This window comes from Simochromis diagramma, unplaced genomic scaffold, assembly GCF_900408965.1.
Source record: "Simochromis diagramma unplaced genomic scaffold, fSimDia1.1 OVJJ01000802.1, whole genome shotgun sequence".
NCBI lineage: Eukaryota > Metazoa > Chordata > Actinopteri > Cichliformes > Cichlidae > Simochromis > Simochromis diagramma.
In genome coordinates, this window is record NW_024387492.1 from 4,244,568 (window position 1) to 4,266,622 (window position 22,055).

General features: G+C 40.9%; 1 protein-coding gene across 8 annotated transcripts in view; it reads left to right on the forward strand.

Annotated features, from left to right (window-relative positions):
• The window catches only part of LOC120724672 (1-phosphatidylinositol 4,5-bisphosphate phosphodiesterase beta-4-like), a 68,710-nt gene that overhangs the window by 20,715 nt on the left and 25,940 nt on the right, over positions 1 to 22,055 (forward strand). For 6 of the 8 annotated variants that reach the window (XM_040016972.1, XM_040016970.1, XM_040016978.1 and 3 more), the window contains 2 exons: positions 1,602 to 1,668; positions 17,885 to 17,982. In XM_040016972.1, the coding sequence (XP_039872906.1) occupies positions 17,899 to 17,982 (84 nt within the window). In that variant the 5' untranslated portion in view covers positions 1,602 to 1,668; positions 17,885 to 17,898. The remainder of the gene's footprint in view (positions 1 to 1,601; positions 1,669 to 17,884; positions 17,983 to 22,055) is intronic. The other 2 variants (XM_040016976.1, XM_040016977.1) reach the window with 1 other exon arrangement.

Sequence of the window (22,055 nt, forward strand, 5' to 3'; positions counted from 1 at the left end):
ACAACATCTAACCAAGTCAACACTTTCAAGGATGTAGGCGTATCCCTGTCAAAGTCTACAATCAAGAGATACCTTTATGTAAATACAAAGCATGTACAATGTAAATACAGCAGGTTCATAAGGTTCAAACCACTGGTTATACTTGATAACAGGAAGGTCTGATTATACGGCACGGTTTGGACAGATGAAACCAAGATTAACTGGCATGGATATGTATAACTGCCAGTGGCATTAAGTCACTAATGTTTATTGATGATGTGCACCAGGATGGATTGTACTACACTTGCTACACTCTCTCCTCAGATTCAGCCAAATGCTGCAAAATTAATCAGACAGCGCTTCACAGATAGATAGATAATGACCCAAAGCATACTGCTCAAGAGTTTAAATAAATAAAATATTCTTCAGTGGCCATGCCAGTCACCTCGTCTTGGCTCAGCATCTTTTCAGTTATTGTATGCAAACTGAAAGCAGACAAGCAGCAACTGAGGGTGGCTGCCGTAAAGCCTCATAATCTTAAAGGAGGAAATGCAGCATTTTGACATGTCTACTGGTTCTAGACTTCAGGCAGTCATTGACTGCAAAGGACCTCTATCCAAATATAAAAACAGTCCATATATTGACATTGTGTTAGTTTCTCTAATTAATTTGGACAACAACTGCAGTATGTTTAAAGCTGGAACTCACGAGAGGAACCTGTCACAAAATATATTTCTTATTGGGCTTTCAAAAATCTCCACATTAACAAGCAATCATAATCCCAGATGGAAATACAACCTTAAGAGCAGCAACTTTCCCTCACTTTACTTGTTGAAATCTAGCTTCTGCTGTCTACACTTATTTGGCAAAGTTTATCTTGCAAAGTGATTGTATAAAGAAACCATTACTGGCCTGTTCCTGTTCTAGCCATGTGATGGTGATGTGAGAGACACAAGCAGAATCACGGTCACTCCTAAGTACAGGAAATGATGAGGAATTTTTCTTGTCTTCAGGCCTGAGGTACCAGATGCCTTGCCAAAAGGGGGATTATCTTCTCCTTTCCATCTATAGTTTGGTTCTTGTTTCACTCATCCGCGTTGCCTCTCTGTCTGCACCTTTTGACCCAATCTGTGTTTTACATTTACGTTTTAAGCTTTTAGCAGACTCTGTTTTATTTTCACTGACATACCTGCCTCTCAGAAGCTGCTGCAGAGCAGATGTGGAGGTGGTGCCGTTTGTCTAATTTGCCAGCTCATTTCCACCAATCTCTCTGACAGAGGCAGCCTTTCTTACGGGAAGCGCCTTCCATTAAAAGTTTATTTAGCAGAAGCCAGAGGAATGATTAAAATTCTGCACTTGCCAAATAGGATGAGGAACATTACTGGGGAGCTGGTGATTACACCCCAGTGTGTGCGTTGTGTATGTGTGAACAGTTGTGTAGGAACATGCTCGTGTACATCTTTTTTTCTGTCAGTGTCTTTCCTAAAGGCATCACAATCATCTGTAATATGACTATAAGTGTATGAGAGGAAGCTGAATAATGAAGTTAGCACGTATCTGCAAATTGGACTAAATTTCTTTTCTCTCCCCCTCCCGTTTGCTTTTTCCCCCTCTCTTTCTAGAGTGGTCCACTGCTATCTTCCAGTGTTTCCCCTCCCCTCAGTTTTCTGTCTCCCTGTCTGTCACCTGGTAAGTACTCTCAGATTCACCTCCCACATATACAATACAGAGGCTTTCAGTGTTTTTCATTCCTTTATGTAATCATCAGCTCCCTTGCTAGCTTGAACTACAAATTGGTTTAACCTTTGCAAAACAGAGCATCATTTCTGTAAAAAATGTACATATTTATGGCACATGACAGCATGGTAGGTATACAGTATACATACTTATGTTGAGTACAGTTAGTAGTCATTTGTCTTTTCAATTCAGCAAAGTGTGTTAGACAGTGCAGGATTAGCCTAACAGACAAGACTTAATGTTGTGAGTTAACTGAGCCAGAAATCTGTGTGAATAATGACTCAGTCAATGAAACGTGAGGAAATTATGTGCCGGAATAGGGAAAAACATCAAGTTATTAAGTGATATTTCACACAGTTCTGCTAAAAGGTTTAACAGATTTTAAAGTGTCACAGATCAAAGAGACATACACTTGGTAATTTTGTATTTGGCGTGTACACCAAAGAAAAACCAACACAGTGCAGCAGCAAACTGAAACAATCTTTCAAAAGTGGATAAAAACACCAACATTTGCTTTTTTTGTCTCTGTCTAGGCATTATTGTGAAAAATCCAACTTTCGAAATTTCCAGTTTACCATCATTTCCATCCAGGAAAACATAATTTCAACCACTGGATACATTTCAGAGGTTTTACTCTTTTTAATCCTTTTGACAAGAAGTGAGTGAAATTTTATAACTTAAAAACTTCTTCAGAGCTTCTTTGTTTCAAGTAAAACTCGGACTCGGATGTTTAACATTCATCCTGTGATAATTTATAGTCGTTTGATGAATTTCAGTTAGCTCCTTTACCGTTAGCTCATCTCTCTCACGCTGTCAGATCCTGTCATCAATATTTTTCACAGGCTAACACAGTGAGACAGTAATTTACTGTTACCATACACCAGCAGTCACTTTAGAATCACCAGTTAACCTGACAAACGTGTCTTTGGACAAGTTTAGACCGAGAACCTTTTTGCTCCATTGACTAACTGCTATTTATTGTATTGGCCAACCCTGTATAAATAATCTAACAATACTATTTTTTGCCCTCACCTAACACCCCAAGCACATCTAACACTGCACCCACAGACACTTTTTTTTTTTGTTTTTTTTTTGTTTTGCACAAATGAAAACCCACTGAATGCATCAGGGGGTATCTGGAGTTCAGTATCTTGCCTAAGAACATTTCAGCTCAGGGTTGAACCACTGACCTTCTGAATAGGAGGCAACCCACTCTAAACCCTGAGCCAGCATGAACAACAAACCTTCTGGGGGCCATAGGAGAGAAATGGGTAACCAGTGAGGAGAGTTAGTGGTGCATCGACGAGATGTAACTGGAAAAAAAGGATTACTTGTACTACCATGCCCCAGACCTACTTAAAAAAAGAAACTCCAGAGTTACAATGTTGACTTCCACATAGTTTAAAAATCATACATCTTTGACTAACATAAAAAAGGACAAGTTTAGTTTATCTGAATTATTATTATTGTTATTTTTGCCTTTGTTGATGGCCGTATTGAAAATGGCTCCACATTTTCAGATAATTTTTAAAAATTAATTATAAAACAGAGTATTTTTTTTGCAAATACCAATTTTACTCAATTTTACTATTTGTGTCCATTTGAACAATTTCCCTGCAAGGTGAAGTTACCAGCTGTGCTAACAAAATATCAACTGGTTAATTGTTATACCTTCTGTTGCTTGACTGGGTGCTGCACTGTGGCTGCTCAATGCCCCTAAAACTTAGGGTGAAATCTTATCCTTACAGCTTTAAATCATTATAAGTGCATAGATTAGAGTGTATTACATCGATAAATGTTTAATTATGGTGAAAACATAATTACAGTCTTTTAAATAAAGATAATGACGGTGTTAGTACCCACCCAGACAACGCAGTCATCAAGTTTGCAGATGATACCACCGTGGTGGGGCTCATCTCAGGGGAGATGAGACGGCGTACAGAGCTGAAGTTCAGAGGCTGTCAGATTGGTGTGTAAATAACAACCTGGATCTCAATACCACCAAGACAAAAGAATGGGTAGTTGACTTCAGAAGGAGGAAGTCTGAGCTGCAGCCTGTCAGCATCAATGGCGAGTGTGTGGAGAGGGTCTCCAGTTTCAAGTTTCTGGGTGTGCACATAGACACAGACCTCCAATGGAGCTCTAACACCTCTGCGGTTTTTAAAGAAGGCCCAACAGCGTCTCCACTTTCGGAGAATCCTCAGAAAAATGGACCTGAAGAAGGAGCTGCTGACCGTCTTCTACCGCTGCTCCATTGAAACTGTGCTGACATATTACATCATGTGTGGTTCTCCAGCTGCACCACAGCACACAGAAAGGCTCTCCAGAGGGTCATCAACATGGCCCAAAAAATCATTGGACATCCTCTTTCCTCCCTGAAGGACCTGTACAGCACTCGCTGTCTCAAGAGGGCACGCAGCATCCTACGGGACTGTACACACTCGGGACACCGGGTGTTTAGACTGCTGCTGTTTGGCAGGAGGTTCAGGCTGCTGAGGTCCCGAACAAATAGACTCAAGGACAGCTTTTACAACAGGGCAATAGCCCTGATCAATGCAAATAGCTGACCTGACTGGCTACCTCCCTGGACTTTTTGGGGGGGAGGTAACAATGGTAAAAACAGTAACAATAATAATATTTATATTTATAACAAGGTGCAATAACAATTAATGTGCAATAATAACTGTGTGCAATACAAATACACTTATTCTTCTTTTTTATTACTAAGTTATTATACTGTGTTGTGTTGTTTGTGTTGCGTTGTGATGTGTCGTATCGGGTCGTGTTGTGTTATATGTAGTGCCGACAGTTTTCCAATTTCATTGTACTATTGTACTATGTATGACTGTGCAATGGCAATAAAGAGTTATCTTATCTTATCTTAATTAAAAATATGTCTTCAGTTGGGGTGGCAGAATAAACTAAGCTTTGTTATGCACTGATGGTGCAAGTATAGGACAAGCAAGGAGTAATTTTCTTTCACCCACTGAGGCAGGTGTTGCAACATTGTTTTTTCTGTTGTAATAATCAGTAAAAATCCTCTTTGCATTCACCATCTGTTGAATCTGAATGTGGGAAGTGACTGGTATGAATACCAGCACTCACTTATAAGACTTTTTCTTCAAATGCATTGAATAGCAAGACAAACACTAAGTGAACAGGCTGGTAATGTTTAGAAGAAGCTCCAGTGTATTCCTGCAGAAAATGAAAATACATTTTATTATTAGTTTTTATTGTAATATAAAGCGGGTAGTTCAGGGAGAGCTTTTTCAATGTACCCAAGAAAGCGTCGACAGGACAAGTTGCCTTCAATTTGTAATTCCCAGTTATCTCCGATCACCAGTTAAAGGGCTTGTTTACTAGAATCGAGGGACTCTGTGGATCTGTTTTTTATGACTGTGCTTATGTGTGTGGCTGGGGCTTTTAATGATAGGGGTAGATGGTCTGTGTTTAGAGATGTGTGTTCTCTGGTATTGCCTCAGGGCTGGAAGGGTTGGGTGGGCTAGTGAGTCCCCATGTCTCTAAAAATACCCTTTGGGATCCCATTCAGAGGCTGAAATGCGCCTATTTGTGTGTGCGTCTGCATGACGCTGCTGCAGCCAGGCAAGCTAGAGGCTATTACTGGCCAGCAGGGTTGCTAGGGAGACCAGTCGTGTCAGAGAGGAGCAACATCTGTGGGCTGTTTGTTTGTCGAGACAGGTTTTCCTTTTTCTGTCTCACGTCTTTCTCTCTCTTTTTCCCCCCCTGTCAGTCAGTGCCAGGGAAAGACTAATGCTGCATGTTTTCAAGGTTCATGCAGAAGTCTCAGTCTCTCATCATTAGAGCTTTCACACATTTGTAAACATCATTCTTGCATATTGAGCTGATTTAGAAGCTGGGCTTTCTTGGGAAATAGTTTAGCTGTCTCTGCTCAATCATGCTCACAGTAGGCCCTTGGGCTGTCAGTCAGGAGGGACTTGGGGGGGGGGCTTTTTTTCACTGAGTTCACGCCAGTGGAAAGGTCAAATTCTGGGGAAGCATTTAACCCCTGCCCCTTCGTGCTGCCTCTCTCCTCAGCTCCCCTCTCTATATGGACATGTTCTATTTCCACTGCTCCTTTCTTCTGGCTGCCTCCTCGGCAGCTCAGCGGGGCACAAATTCTCTTTTAATAGGTACATATTTGGGCAATAGGAGAAGTCCCATATTTGTGAGCAACCCACTCCCCCCCCCCCCCCCCCCCCTCTCTATCCAGTTCTTGCCGTCTCAAGTCTTCAAAGCTTCTCTTCGTTGCACATGTTCTCTCTTGGTTATCCTTAATTTTTCTGTCCTGTAAGATGGAGCAGAGTAAGGGCAGTGGGTGGAGGGTGTGCATCTTTGGCAAACAGATGTGACAGGGCACTTCCCAAATTAAATTTGTTCTTTTGAGCATCCTTTAATTTGGAGCATTTTAATCCTGTTAAGGTCTCTAACTCAGCAGGGTGTTGTTTTTGCAGGAGCACCACAAACTGGTTTCAATGTTTATCATGAATCCAAGATGCTTGAGTTTATCTGAGCACAAGGAAACCTTTTTCAAATAAAATTCAGATGCCACTCAAGCACTTCTAGTAGTTCACCCAGAATATTATCTACGTATGTGTATCCTCAGTAATCCTGACCATATTTGGGGAAACCTGGTCTTGAAGGGCCCTCTGCATTCTGTGTGTAACAGGGCAGAGCGAACCTCTGACCTCCTAATCCGGTCTAAACGAGACCGTCTCACACACACATGTGCACGCGCAGACACACACATGCAGCACAGTTGAGCAGTGACTTTGTGACGTAACAGTCATTTTTGGAATAATATGGTATTTTCACTCTGCAAAGGCCAGTTACCTAACATTCATCCCCAAATTAACAGGCTCCTACCTCCATCACCTCAGAGTGATACAGCAATCCATTTACGCCAAGATAAGACTAAGCTGTGAGTTTGATTCTGATTGTGTCCCCAAATGCCTCTAGCTGTATTAGAATATGCATATCATCCCCAAAAGTACCTCCTCAGCGATAACTAATTCAATTAGTGGCTGACACTGCTCTATATTAATGTGAACCTAATGCTTGTGTTGAGACAAAAGCATTCTGAGTGTTACTTCCAGCAGCACATTGCATGAAAGGTAGTCATTAGAACTATGGCATTTTAATTACATGTTAAATATTTTGTCTATGCTTCTACATTAATGCCTTTTTAAAATTAAATGCACAGTCTTCTCTCTTTAATGCCAGTGTTCCGGTCATATTTCTATTATTAACCCGATACGGATACCATCTCCTCAGCATCACCTCTTGAAAGATGGTCTTTTCCATATTCCATTTGGGGGCTTCAGCTTCACATATTCATCACTCTGCAAAGACAGAGTGAGGATTTCTAGTTATATTTTTGGACTCTATTTTCGCCTTAGCACTTTTCCTTTGCAGAGCTTCTTGAAAACATCACCGAAATATGGATCGTCAAAGTAATGTGAAAGTCTTTTGTAATTTGTCTGCTTCTGTTAACTTCCTTATTAAATTTCTGTCTTCAGATGGCAAGAGAATCTTTGACCAGTGACACGTGTGTCAGTCTTAAGGTTGGATTAAGTGTGCTAATGTGTCAGCCAGGCCCCTTGACCTCACCACATTCAGGGGACTCCCTGACACACAAACACACATACATGCACACACAGACAAACAAACAGTACTTTAAATGTCTGCGATAAAGATTCTTGATAACCCCGGGGACAACCCTCGCCCTTCTCTCAATTCCTTCCTTCCCTCCCTCCTGCTTGTCTTTATTTCCCTTTGAGAGGCCTCAGTGTTCCTTCAATGAGGGTAGTCATGGGCCCTGAGGTCAACAGACTCTAGCACTCTTTTTGTCACACACACATAAACATACTGATATCCACACTTTGGCAAAGGCTTTGGGCTGCCATTTACGAGGTGGATGCTAAGTCTAGTAGGATGTGTGTTCATTTTTCATGTAACTCAGTTTGGAAGAGAGTTAATATGATGGCTATATATAGAACTTTATCAGTCTGCTTTGAGTATGGAACAACGCTGGAAAGTGAAGTTACTCATTGAAAGTGAGGGAGATCCTACTGCTTGTATTTGTTGTGGGAAAGTGTGGTGGTTATTATGTGTGTGTGTGTGTCTGTGTGTGCGTGCATGTGCTCTGTAGCACCACAGTTGGGCGTTGTAGTGAGTGTGTGTGACTGAAAGACAGCCAGTTTCCATCACAGGCTGAAGTTTGATTATGTAACCAGGGACTGAGAAGCATGAGTGAGCAGGGTGATCCTCAACTATAAAAGGCAAAGAAGATGGGTAGAAGAGGGTCATTTGGTGTGGAAAATACATTCTTCCCTTCAACAGTATAATACTTCTTTAGCTACAGTCCCAGAGAAACAAATGTTGATTACAGTTTTTTATATGCACTGCCCAAGAGAACCCTATATCAGGAATTTGACATTGGAGAGTTCATTTATTCTCGCGTTTGTGTGCAGTCTCAGTGGCCCCCACCAGTTTGTGTTTGTTTGGGTTTTTGTTTTTTTTAGTTTTTTTTTAGAAAGGTTGGGCTCACATTGGATTTAGAGAAAAACAACTAGGAGTGGGAATCAAAGTGTAACTCACAGAACAGTACTAAAATGATAATGACGGGCATATTATACTTATTATAGAATGCCAGAATGTAGGGCTGTATGACCAAAATCTCATATCCCGATATAAGACTTCTATCATCCCGATAACGATATAAATCACAAAAAATTAAAATTTTCTGTAAATTCCGTCAATCTCGGGCAGCTCGACTTGCATGAAGTGTTTTCAGCTGGGCGTCCTGTACCTGCAGTTATATGACTTTTAGCCGATGCATGAAACAATACATTTTTAGACATAAGTTGTAACGGACGCCGTTTTCTGTGTGAATATTTATTACACAGCGTGCTGCGGGGAAAAGCCTGTTCTAACGTTTGAGTCTAAGGTTTAATTTTTAGCACCTAACGCCTCTTTTTTTGCTTCTCATCCGTAAACACTAGGGGTGCAACGATACTCGTATACAGTGCTTTCGGTTCGGTACGCATATGTATTGAACAATACAAAATTTTTAATTTATTTGATCAACTTTTCTTCTGACGATGCTGTCTGTGTTGAGAGCTCAGTGGATCTGCGTTCGACTACTCCGCCTAGGCTGCACTGTCGAGTGCAGATCCACTGAGCGCAAGCTAGCAAGACAGAAGCTAAGCTCGTTGCAACATGGCAAATTGAACCTCCCCCACCCTCATTCAGATCTGGCCTTTGGAACTATTTTGGTCTTCATGTGACGTATGACCCTGAAGGTAAACGCGTCATGGACAAAAGTAAAACAGTATGTCGGATGTGCCACGCAATGCTCAATCCACATGGATCTGCGGTAGCTCGTTAACAGAGATTTGCTGTGTTGTGGCGTTAACATAATTTCAGATTAATGCTGACAGCACTAGTGGGAACACAATGAATATGACTGCACATTTACACCGACATCATCCTAGTGCAAAGACAAGTGGAAGCAGACAAAAACAACAAGCACGCATGCTACAAACTTTACAGGAGTCATTTAGACAGCCGTTAGCACATGATTCTCCTTATGGGGACCTGATATGTTTAATATGCTGCTGAGAATATAGCCCAGAAGAAGCGTATAGTATAGCTTTTATTTTGGAAAGAGCCATTTCTCTGTAATAAACTCTCTTTTCCAAAGATGAGTGATTTCTCGATCAGATTGTATCGAAAAATATCAAACCGTGACACCAAAGTATCGAACCGAACCGAACTGTGAATTTTGTGTATCGTTGCACCGCTAGTAAACACTGCATACTCTTTCACGGGATTTAGTTTATTTTGAAAAGTCTCAACAGGATCTTGAGCTTTATTGTGAAAGGTTAATATGCAAAACAAACAAGCAGACGGCGGAGCCACGCCATTGTTTTACCGTCGTGGTTGCTAACAGCAACGCGTAAAAACAGTCGCTTGTCCATCCGTAGCGTGGTCATATTAAATATAAGAGAAAGAGAGAACTTTAGCAAATGAATATAACCACTACAATGACCATCAAACGATGGAAAAATATTGCCGTAAACATTATATTTTGCCACACTACGAAACAAACGATAGCGTAAAATGAAACGATAGATGTTTTTATATTGTCACCCGATATATATCGTTATATCGAACAGCCCCACCAGAATGTATTGAAAATATACCAGAGGCATCAATGTTTTTCTCAGCCTAGTAACAATAAATGTATGTTACTAGTAACAATAAGTCTATGTTACTAGTTGTTACCACAGTCAGTGTTTATGACCCTAAGTTTCCTAAAATTGACATCAGTTTTCACTATCACATCCAGTTCAGTTTCATTTATATAGAACCAAATGACAACAAAAATTGCTTCAAAGTGTTTATATTGTAAGCTCAAGAGAATAATGAAGAGAAAACTCTAATGACCAAACAACCCCCTATGATCAAACACTTTGCAACAGTGGGAAGGAAAAACTCTATTTTAACAGGAAGAAGTCTCCACCAGATCCGACTCAGGAGGGGCCACCTCCTGCTGCAACTGGTTGTGGTTGACAGGAGAACTACACTCAGTATTTTAGTACACACACTGAAAGCCACTGTATAGTTTCTCCACAGTTCATTGTGATAACACTGTTATCACTGAGCTACCTTGGTCTCAAACACAGTCCACTGATTGCTTGTACCACAGGAGCCGTGTGTCAGTTCTATATCTTATTCGAGAGCATCCTGTATCTGTGGCTGTAATTTAGTGGCAGCGTGCAACAGTTCTCGACTTTAATGATGAGTCGGGGGACGAAAACAAACCTCTTCATTTTGAAGAAATCCATCTGTGGTTTATTTAAAATGTGCAATCCACTTATGTTTAATGAAGTATGTATGAAGCCTGTAATGCCTTAAAGAGAGGCCATTTGTTGGTTATTTCTCTGTATGTTATTAAAGAAAGGAGGAAGAGCTTTTTTTTTCTTCTTTTTTTTCTTTTGAATGCACAGTTTATCCAACACAGTCTGGATACTCTAAAGTGAGTTAACCTGTGAGATAACAGTGTCTTCTAAAGGGTCTTTTAAACAGTACTTTCCTGTTAGCAATTCTTCAGGCTAAGAGGACTAAGTGGGTTTAAAAAAAACAAACTTAAACACTCATGCGGCGACAGACACATTGACACTACTTACTTAAAAAGTCAAACAAGCCTAGTCAAACACAGGCACACACACACACACGAAGTCACGCACGCAGGCGGTGATGCAGCAGAAGCCTCAGTTAGCACTCACTCATTGAGCAAAGAGGAATCCAAATGTGGATCAATTGAAATGAGTAAAAAGGGAATTTCACTTGTGATTAGCGGCAGGTTGCACCATTCAGTTTTCCATTCACTCCTTTACTCACTCTTTCATCAGCCGTTGATTCTCCTTGCTCAGCTTGCCCCCTGCATGCCAGTCTTTGTGCAGAGCTGCACTTGGACACGCTAAGGTGCGATAGCCTGTGAAATCAGAGATCTTACACATTTTATACACAAGCTAGAACAAGCACACCACATCTCACTCTTTTTTTGTAGTAGCACGGTTCCTTAGTAAACACTGCCCCCTCCGTATCACTGATTGTTAAGGAAATGCAAAAGCGGACACGGGCTTATTAACGTTTCACTCCTACAAGCTGCTTGCTCAAAGAAAAGAGGTCTTGTTGGTGTAATAAAACCACAAGCTCCTTTCAGGGCTCTCATTGAATTAAAGACTGCTTCTATCCAGTGTAAACAGTCACACTTGTATGATATTGCCCTGCTCCTCACGGCGTGAGCACATCATGCCTGATGCGTGCAGAAAACTCTGAGCAAACATGAGCGCGAATCAATCTGATGGTCCTCATGGTAATGCGATTAAACAAACCTACCACCACCAGAATATTGCCTGGCTGTGATATTGAGTGAACGTTACAGACTTCATCTCTAACACAGATGCCTCATAGCAGCAGCCTGTTGCAGTTTGTTCCCAGTGTTTGAATAATGCTCTTCTTTTTCTCTATGCTCTGGTTGGTGATTGGCCACCATAACACAGATGTTTGTTTTGTTTTTGTTTGTTTGTTATGATCAAGCCAATTTAGCTGAGAGTCATTTTTCTTGCTCTTTTATTCTATTTTTATAGAATTTTTACTCTTTATATGTATTTAATATGCGTACACTCCATTTTCTTGTTCTAGTACAAGTATAGCAGCGATATGATATTTTTGTATTTTTCTGCATTCATTTGTGTGTTATCCTGCAAATGTGGTGCAAATGCTTCAAGGTAAAATGAAATGGGATTTTCACGCAGTGAAAGGAAAGGCATGCATTTCTTATTGGGAATTGAATCTGAACAGTGGCTCTGTGGGTACTGTTACTAAATGATGTGCTCCAAACACCCGGCTGCTGTAAAATAATTGCCAGACCTCAGTGTTTGTGCACACCTCAAACTCGTCGGCTGTATTGAAACATGTAGAGGTAGCCTTGAACATGAGGCACAGGAATTGCTGTCAGTATTCTTCATCCTCAGCAACAGAATACTTTAACTTGTTTGCAGCATGTTGTACACACATATATAATTTGGTGAAGACTTCATATTCCAAAGACTACAAAAGCATCATCAGAACATGTGACATTTGACTGCTGCCCCTTCCTGTGTTTGCATTGTGCTCTGTGTGACGAGCTAAAAAAAAACCCTGTTTGTGTTGACTCAGAGCTAACAGAGAGAATAAATAGATGGAAAAGTGTCAGAGTTGTGAATGTTTGAGTGACTGTAATGCGTTTTCATTATATTATTGGATTACATATTATCATTGCAGTATTGCAATCAATACTGTATGCTTTACTGTACTTAAAAAAACATTACCAAGAATTAGCAAGTTGATTATATTGTCCTGAGAATGTGAAGCAGATTGTGCTGTTACAAGGATGCTTTTTGTGTTATAGTCTTTGGAAGTGATTGTCAGTCCTATTAAACTGATGAAGGTTCACTCTGGCTTTTGGTAATACTGGGATTTGAACGAAATGTGCAGGAAGAAAATTGTTCTCACTCTCAGGGGATTTGTTTTCCAGTGAGTCAGTCCAGGTGAGTGGTTAGATATGTGTGTCCTAAGATGGGTTCAGCCTCAAGGGCAGTGATGACCCTGATAGTGAAAGAGGAAAATTGATGGTATTGTTAAAGGAGAGGCGGCGTGAGATGCACACACGATGGCTGCAGACACCATTGAGGAGTAGCTGTTCTTGCAGTGTGGTGTCTGCATGGTGATAACAAATCTTGCAGATGTCTGCACGGACCCTCACATTCACCCTCTAATGATGGAATTTACATTAGATTTTTGTGGCCTTCTCTATGTAGGCTTCCTGTATGCGTTTATTTTTTCCCAATCAAAGTAACACTAGGGTGTACTGGCAGATCCAAAATGCTTCCAAGACTGTGCAAAAAAGCACGCATGCCATCATTTTCAGTCTCAAAGCCGCAAGACAAGATAAATATGCTGGATGAATACATAAGGGGACATGATATCACTCTGTGATATTTACTGTATAGATTAGAGACCAGGATGCCACAGCGAGTCCATAATAGAACTGTATTTACGAATGCAGATTTGTACATAGGCCAAGCGTTGGAAAAATACAAACCATATTCCACTATCATGCCAGACGTCAGTGTTACAGTGTTTGACTTTCACAAGGACACCAAGCGAACAGCGTGGGTGTGGAATGGAAGCAGAAATTGAAATATATGTTACAGTGTTTGCATTCTCGTTATGTACACAGAGCTTAACTACTTTAGATTTAAACAAATTTCATTCTCCTGACACTCCTAACTTCCAAAAATCTTAGGCAACTGAACATATTATAATTCAAGTGTGCACATTGGATCTTGTGGTTTAAGTGATGCACAGCTCTTACTGTGAAAATTCCCTTTCAACAGACTTTTCCCCTGTATTAACAGTTTGGCTCTCAATTTGAAAGTGTCAAGCATCCATCCACTCGTCCAATTCAGGGTCATGGTTGGTCTGGAGCTTATTCTAGCTATCATAGGGTAAACGACAAGGTACACCCTGGATAAATGACCAGTGTTTTGCAGAGAACCAGACAACCATTCTCACTCACTTTCATCTCACATACTTAAAACAGGTCTGTATCATCAGGTCGTCTAAATAGTGGGTGTGCACGCTATGTGTGCAGAAAATGAGAAATTAATTGAATTAAGGCTGTTTTCGTTATTGATTACTTTTTAATTACTTAAGCCTCCCTTGTTCTTATAGAACAGATGGTGGTTTCCAGTCATGTGAAGCTGAGAAGCTGATGTTTTGCACCTGTTACAGTAATATTTCTGACAAACACTGCCTTTCTGGGGGGGAGGGTTTCCCAAGCACCTGGTTTTCAAATCTGCTTTTTAAAAAATGTGATAACTACAACTTGAAGCGCTTAACTGTGTTCTTGACCTTGACGGGCACACACACACTTGCCCAGCTGTTTCTACTTAGTTTTAATGAAATCTTTTCTCAGAACTGCGCGGCAATCTACATAACTCTTAAGCAACATCTGTGGTGGGATATATTTTTTTTCCCTGATAGCTGATACCTGAAAAGATGTCTGATAAGCAAAAGACTGCTTTCATTTAATCTGCACGTACCATTCCTTAAATAGACGAGCACCTTCCACTTGCTCTTTAATGTCATGGCAACAGCAGGAGGGCTCAGCATCTGGTAAACCAAATATTGCCGTCCCTCAGTTCCACAGGCCCCGCAAGATATAAAGCCATATAAGGCACGCACAACACAGGTAGATACAGTATATCCTCTAAATCTGACAACCTTGATAATGACACAAGGAAACCATTCTTTTCCTCAGCTGGCAGCTAGAAAAGAAAACGATGACATGAAATAAGAAAATAAAAATCTGGAAACAGAAATACTTTTTGTCTGACATGAATGCAGTAAGACTGACAGTGAATCCTCACAACAGTATCAGCAAAAACATCAGATGATGATGTGTTGAAAGATCAAACAGAACACATCTTATTATGTTTCCTCTTTCAGTTTCCTGCAGTTCAGCTAAGTTGTTGTTAAAGTTTTAGTCCTCAGTTAATACCCGTCGTTGTTATTATTGGTTTTGTGATTATTGTTACAGCCATGACACATGCTGCTCTCTGTCTGTTGTTCACTCGTGTCCGTTGGAGCATGTCCCCAGTCAACCCTTCCACCACTGGCTGACTGATGTAGCTGTAGCCTAATTTTAGTTTATGAGGTGTGGGACCGCTGGGTGTTACCCTAGCTGCCATTTTAGAAGAGGAGGCTGGGAACAGTGTTCCTCACGGGGCTCCTATCTATCGTAATTATCTCTCTGTCAGGGGTTGGATAGGGGGCTCGGACCTCACCGACTTCCGCTAGCTTCCCATAGCTCCTCACGTGCGCACTCACACTTCTAGAAGCTCAGAGGCCCAGCGTGCGCACTGGCGTGGCCTTATAGGACCTCAACTGCTGCACTGCTATTGGACAGATTTCATCCCGCTGAGGAAAATGTTATCTAATGCATACTGTTGAGTGTAGCGAGATCTAGGCTATCGTCAGACAGGAAAGCACAGTCCAATTAGTCCAAATTAGAGATGTGAAATGTCCTATATGAATGATTTTGAATCTGTTTTACAGTGTATAACATTTCCGTGCTTCCCTTGTGTGATGAGTAAACTTCTGTAGTAAACTCTACTTTTGGCCAACACAGATGGTGGAGGACTTGGTTTCATGGTTGGCTCCTTTTTTTTGTAAATAAGTAGATGTATTGACCTGGATACTATACCTCCTTTAGCTGTGTGATATACAGCACAGCAGACCAAATTGGCTTAATAAATGAAAGTGCAGTAGCTTGTTTTTCAAAGTTTCTGGTGTTATCCACTGTCTCTGTTCAGCTATGGTGTCTTTTGCTGAACCTGCCAGCAGCAGTGAGATTGTCTCTTTTTTCTGAATCATTGTACTTTCAAAATGACAGCATTCAAACATCCCAGAAGCCTTGCATCATCTGCACTTGTCATGGCAGGGGTGGACTGTAGCCCGCCCAGCCGGTAGTCTTCTGTAACCCCTGCTGATGATGTGTCTGATCTGCGTTCCCCACATCAAAAGCAGACACCCCCCCTCTGCTGTACTCACCACTCTGATCCCCCAGCCTCTGTCACTCACAGCTGTGTCACTGTTCTGTGTCTCTCTGCCCACCACTGTTCTGTTTCATCTCTATGCTTCTCATGCCACTCTCTCCTCATCTCTCAGATCACATCTTTCTGCCTCTCAGTGGGTGTATATCAGGCTCTTACTTTTAGTGCACTGATTTTATTATTTTATTTCTGCCTTTCACTTTTCCCTGTGCCTTCACATCTTTCACGCTGACTCTCTGTCCATATTTTTTCCCCCATTATCCTTCCTCAGTTCCCCTATTTCTCATCTCATCCATCAGCATCCAGTTTCCACTTTGTGTATATGCGTTTAATTTTCTGTATAGTAGAAAATATTCTGTAGCGCAGCAGGCTAAAAGATTGGTGGATGAAAATCAAATCTCCGCAGAGTATTCCCATAATGATTTAATAGCGGCTGAGCTCTTAGGCTATACATAGTGTGTCACGTTCTCAAGTGCACTTCTCCCTCTCACTTTTGCTTGACACATTTGAGCTTGACGTAGGTGGAGCCTATATTTGGGTGGTGTCATCAGCAATATTACAATTACCTCCTCCCCTCCCTGAGCTGGATGTCTTACGTGATGATACACGTGCAGGTGTGTCACATGAATGAAGCCTGACTCTCTAGTATTTGGAGAGGAGTGCAGTGCCCATCCGTTTTTGTTTCAGGGTCCTAGATAAAAGCAGGAGGAGGAAATTCCTTTCTTGCATACTTTTTATCTCTGTGATATGCTCAATTTGTGTTGCTCAGGCCCACCCATATTCTCATTTATAGGATTAATTTATAACATTATGGTTGTTTTTGGAATCCAGACGCGATGATAGTTGGATGTGAGGATGAGTTCTTTGTTATTAGCAAATAATAGCAAGCTTGGTTAGCAAGGTGACCCAGTAGGCTCTATGTACATTATTGTGCAGATTTACATATGTGCTTATTTAACACATAAAAAAAAATGCATATTATCTGAATCACATAGCTTGGATGGGCTGTTATTACAATTTAAAAACTCCATTTTATCAGGTAGGTCTATTAAAAATGTTCTAAATAGGTACCAACACTACACAGTTGATTCCAGTTAGCTGGCGTGAAGCTTAGCTAAAGACGCCTGTGTTGGCAACCTCGACGGTCAAAGCAGCTACAACCCCCCCAAAAAACAACCGCAAATGGGTGAATTAAAAAAACAGACAAACTCATTTTCTGTACAGCTGTTGTTGTTTTTTTAACTCACTCTTTGAGATTGTCTCAAGTGGACAGTTAAGGTACTGCAGCTTTAGGCACTTTGCCATGGGCTTCATTTTTCAGCCCTGGAGGTTCCTGCTTGGTCCCACGCAGCGGTTGTCCTCTGATGTCATTTGCCCATATTCCCTTTGCTTGTTCTGTTTACTCTTTATTTTACTCTTTACGGGCGATCGTGGCTCAAGAGTTGGGAGTTCGCCTTGTAATTGGAAGGTTGCCGGTTCGAGCCCCGGCTTGGACAGTTCACCCGTTGCCTACTGGTGGTGGTCAGAGGGCCCGGTGGCGCCAGTGTTCGGCAGCCTCGCCTCTGTCAGTGCGCCCCAGGGTGGTTGTGGCTACATGTAGCTTGCCATCACCAGTGTGTGTGAATGTGTGTGTGGATGTGTGGATGACTGAATGTGTAAAGCGCTTTGGGGTCCTTAGGGACTAGTTAAGCGCTATACAAATACAGGCCATTACTCTGCTTCACTGCTAATTGCAGCTCCAAAGCAGAGAGGGTGCTTTAAATCTCTGAAAAATCCTAAATGACAAATCAATATTTTTCCTAAATTCTGTCTTTGGAGCTTGTTCATTGGTTGGTTGTTATATATGTAAGTTGTTCTCACTCTCTCAAGAGGATATTTTTGGATGAGCCCCTGGAGAGCGAGCATCCTTTTCTAACATACTCTGTGTCTGTGTCTGTCTCTTTCCTTGTGTGTCTTCTCCTCTTTTGTTTGTTTCTCAGACTTGTGAGCAGCCATGACAAAGTCCTACGAATTCAACTGGGAGAAGCACCTGCCTGAGTTCATGCAGGAAGGCGCCTCTTTCGACAGGTTTGATGAGGTAAATATGACACTTTCCTGGATTGAGTAATTGATTAAAAATAAGAGGCTTTTAGTATTCTCAGTGAAGTGATGAAAGTTTAGCCAATGCTAAGCTATCTGTTTGTAAGTGTTCCCTGCTGATACCACCATAGATTATTTGCTCTGCCCTGTTATCATCCTGGACCTTAATGACTGTGCCCGGCTCAGTCATTAGTTGGACAAATGCACACATCCACGCACGGAGCAGAGTCTTTGTTTTCATAAATGTATGAAAACAAAGCTTTAAATGAAGTTTTAGTCTCTAAATGTAATGATTTATATTATGCTGCCTTTGTTTTGTTTGTTTTTTCTTCTCAAAAATATCCAAGACGGGTCCACAGTGCAACAATGGAAAGACATTTATATTCCCACACCATGAGTAATACAAGCGCACACACATACACACAGAACAGAGGCCTCAGTTTATATCATCACTGGTGTAGTCACAGTTCTAGCTGTAGACAGGCCACATTGATCAGGCTCATTAAGATGCTTCGGCATGGCGACTGCTTGTCCGCAACACGCCCACTGAGGGTCTTAAGTAGCACACTATAAAAAATTATGCACATGCTAAAAAAGTTTTAGAATAGCCATAATTCCAAAGAAAATTGGTTTGTGTAAGGACCAATTTTAGAAATGCACAAAGTGGGGAAAGGCGTCAAAATGGGTGTGCCTGCATAACTGTTTATCTGTCTGACTCTGAGAACAGTGCTGCTTTCATATACAGTCACTCAGGCGTGCAGAAGCTCCACTGCGACATGACATCATTGCTTTATTATATGCCCTAACCCACTGTAAGAAAAACCTACGAGTGCTGATAAAAGAAAATGATAAGCTTAGAAGCTTTTGATTACCGGTTCTCAATTCCAGTGCCTAAAGATGCTGTAGCAAAACATAAAGACAGATTTTCAATTAAGATGTCCCAAAAAAATAAATAAGCTCAAACAGTGTTGTAAAGAGGAGTTGTGCAACTCTTTTAATGAGCTACAGGAAATGTCCTGTGGAGGCTCTGCTGCAGCAAAAGAGGATTTACACGAGCCACGTGTGTGAAATAGAGCCCGACCGATTATAGGCTTTTAAAGGCCAATACTGATACAGGCATGTGGTGATTTCAAAACCCAATATGGCGATATATCAGCTAATTTATTTTCTTTCAGACAAACAAAACTTAACAAATGTTTGGGAAATCTGTTTATGTGCAGTTATTTGTTTACTCTTTAACACTGTGGCCAACTGCTTGGATCATTGCAACATGTGTTGCCAACAGTTGCAGAGTGCCCCCTCATGGACGAACTGTGCAACATCAACACACAAAACATAGTTGAAGGGTGTTTCTTCTATTTCTTCTTTAATTTTGTCATTTAATTTTTTGGCCATTATACATACTGATATCAACAGAGCGACAAATAGCTAAAAATTGGCTGATCATATCGGCCATCTGTTATTGTTGTTTAATATTTTTCGATTGATTGTATATGTGACTTAAGAAGCATTCCTGCTAGGTTATTCTCCCTGTACTGGCTCAGGACCCAGTTTGGAGCTGCACAAGGAGGATGCAAAACACCACCACAAATAAAAAAACAGAAAAAATGTGAGCTAGGAAATATAAATAGATCATTTAAAAGCTTTCTTAAAAAAAAAACTATTTTAAAGTTGAATTATAACCAATAAATGCTCAGTTACAGCCACAAGCAAATTCATTGCTTCCATATATCTTTGTATGCACTTGTATGTATGTGACCACCATGTATATCTTCCTGTCTTTTTTTTTTTTTTTTTTTTTTTTTTGCCCACATTTCCTCAGACAAACTTAATCAGGACACCTAGCTAGGACATTGGACGAGCAAAGGCAAAGTGTGTCACAGTCACGCACACACACACGGACCTACATGTACCCCTGCACACATCAGGAAATCCCCTCAGTCCTCTCCGTTTATGTGGGCATCAGCTGGGGGAGGAGGATCCCTCTTAGGCAGAGAAAAAAGCTTGCGAGTGTACGGAAAGGCATCATCAAATCCAAAGCCATGTCACAGTGAGCGGTGAAACTGGGCCAGCATGCTTCTGAACAGAGTCCTCAGTGTGTTGCTGCTGTGAATTTGAGCCAAGCTTAGACAGGACAAGGTTAGGTCTGGCCTGAATGGTAATAAGGTCAAGCTCTATCAGTCGGTTAAAATGAATAATGACACTTGGGACATACCACTCCCCTCTTAGTGCTGTGAATTTTTCTCATTAATGATTATATTCTAAACAATATCAACTCAATCTGATGCGTCTCAGGAGAAAAAACACAGCGCTACAGTCCTTCATTCATAAATCAATAGTTATTTTGGTTGTCAGCTCATGTTCCTCGCTGTTATCGTAAACACGAAGCAGCAATGCGTCTCATTTATAAAACACTGTCAGTCATACTTTGTGTCAGTGTGGGCATGTGTTTGTGTTTGTGTGAGCAAAGCACTGCTGCCTGGAAATTACAAAGGATGCGGGGCGCAAGCATCTCAGTGTGCAAAAAGCATATGCTAAACAGCATGGATTTTATTTTTTTGCCACAAGAACAGTCTCTAGTGACTGAAGCCCCACTGAGTGACAGATGGTAGTGGCAGGTAATGTGCACGTGGGTCAGTGTGCCTGTATGTGTGTTTGTACGAGTGCAATTCAAAGCTTCATAGGGGACAGCTATCGTTATACAGAGCCTCTCAGCTCATATCGTTACATAAGATGGCTTTCTAAAACAACTTAAGGTCCCCAGAATGCTTTCTTTGCCATCTTATTCATGTCCTCGAATAGATGGAGATGTTTCCAAGTTTGCATCTCACTCTTTGTTTTTCTCTTTAGCTCTACACGCTGTAGTGTACTATGGATTTTCAATAATTAGTTTGTATCCTTTAATGAGATATTTCATATGAGTTTGTCCTCTTTAAGAGTCCAGAGGCATTGAGGTAAAAGGTGAAAGATATCCTATGTAATCCATTATGCAAATAGCCAAAGAGCTTCCCGTGTGTGTGTGTGTTTCGTTCATTATCTCACTGAGTGGAAATCAATCATTTAAGATCTGATTGATGTTTGGTGTCCATGGAAACTATGCAGCCTCATATTGACGGCTGATGAAGGTAGACTGAGACGAACGAGACAGAAAACACACATAAGCATTTACAGTCATGGCTCAAAGAAAGTACACCCTCTTTAACTTCTAAGGTTTTACGTATCGAGGCATAATAATAATCTAACAAAATACAAAAACTAAACTGTCATTATTTATTTAATGATAACTAAATAAATAAATAAAACTAAATGCTGGATTCCTTCCATTACTGCTTGTTTTGCAGCCACAGGACCTGAGCGCTTTAGTAGACGGATGAGTTCATGGTCGAGTCACTGACTGCAAAGTATTCTAAAATCAAATGTGAGGGCACCTGTGTGACAGATAAAGCTCTGCTTAAACTGGGTCATGGAACAGGACTGTGATCACAAACACAGCAGCAATTCAAAGATTCAACAGAATGACTGGAAAAAAAAAAGAAAAGAATCAAATTGTTGCAGTGACCCAGTCAGAGTCCAGACCTCCACCTGGGTTAAATACTGTGGTGGGATTTTATTCCCACAAACCTCAATGACCTAAACAAGTATAAATAGTAAGATATAATTCCTCCACAACAATGTGAGAGAGCGATAGTCATAGAGAAGATGATTTTATATACTGATACTGACAAATTTACAGAAGGTGTACTTTGTTTTTGACTGCACTTGTTAATAGCATCATATATAATATTTATAGATACAGCTCTTAAGCCTACACCGGGCAGATTAATTATCACTTTCTAATATTGATTTGGAAATTTAGACCAAGGGTAAAGACCTCAAAATGATCTAAGGATCTGTGTTCAAAATAAGAGGCACGATCAATAGGCAACACACACACACACACACACACACACACACACACACACACACACACACAATTTTAGATTTATTACAGTAAAGCTAAAAGCAGTGGAATGTGATACTGTTGTATGTCCTCAACAGTTGAGGTTTATCTGAAACCATCTCCTTCATCGA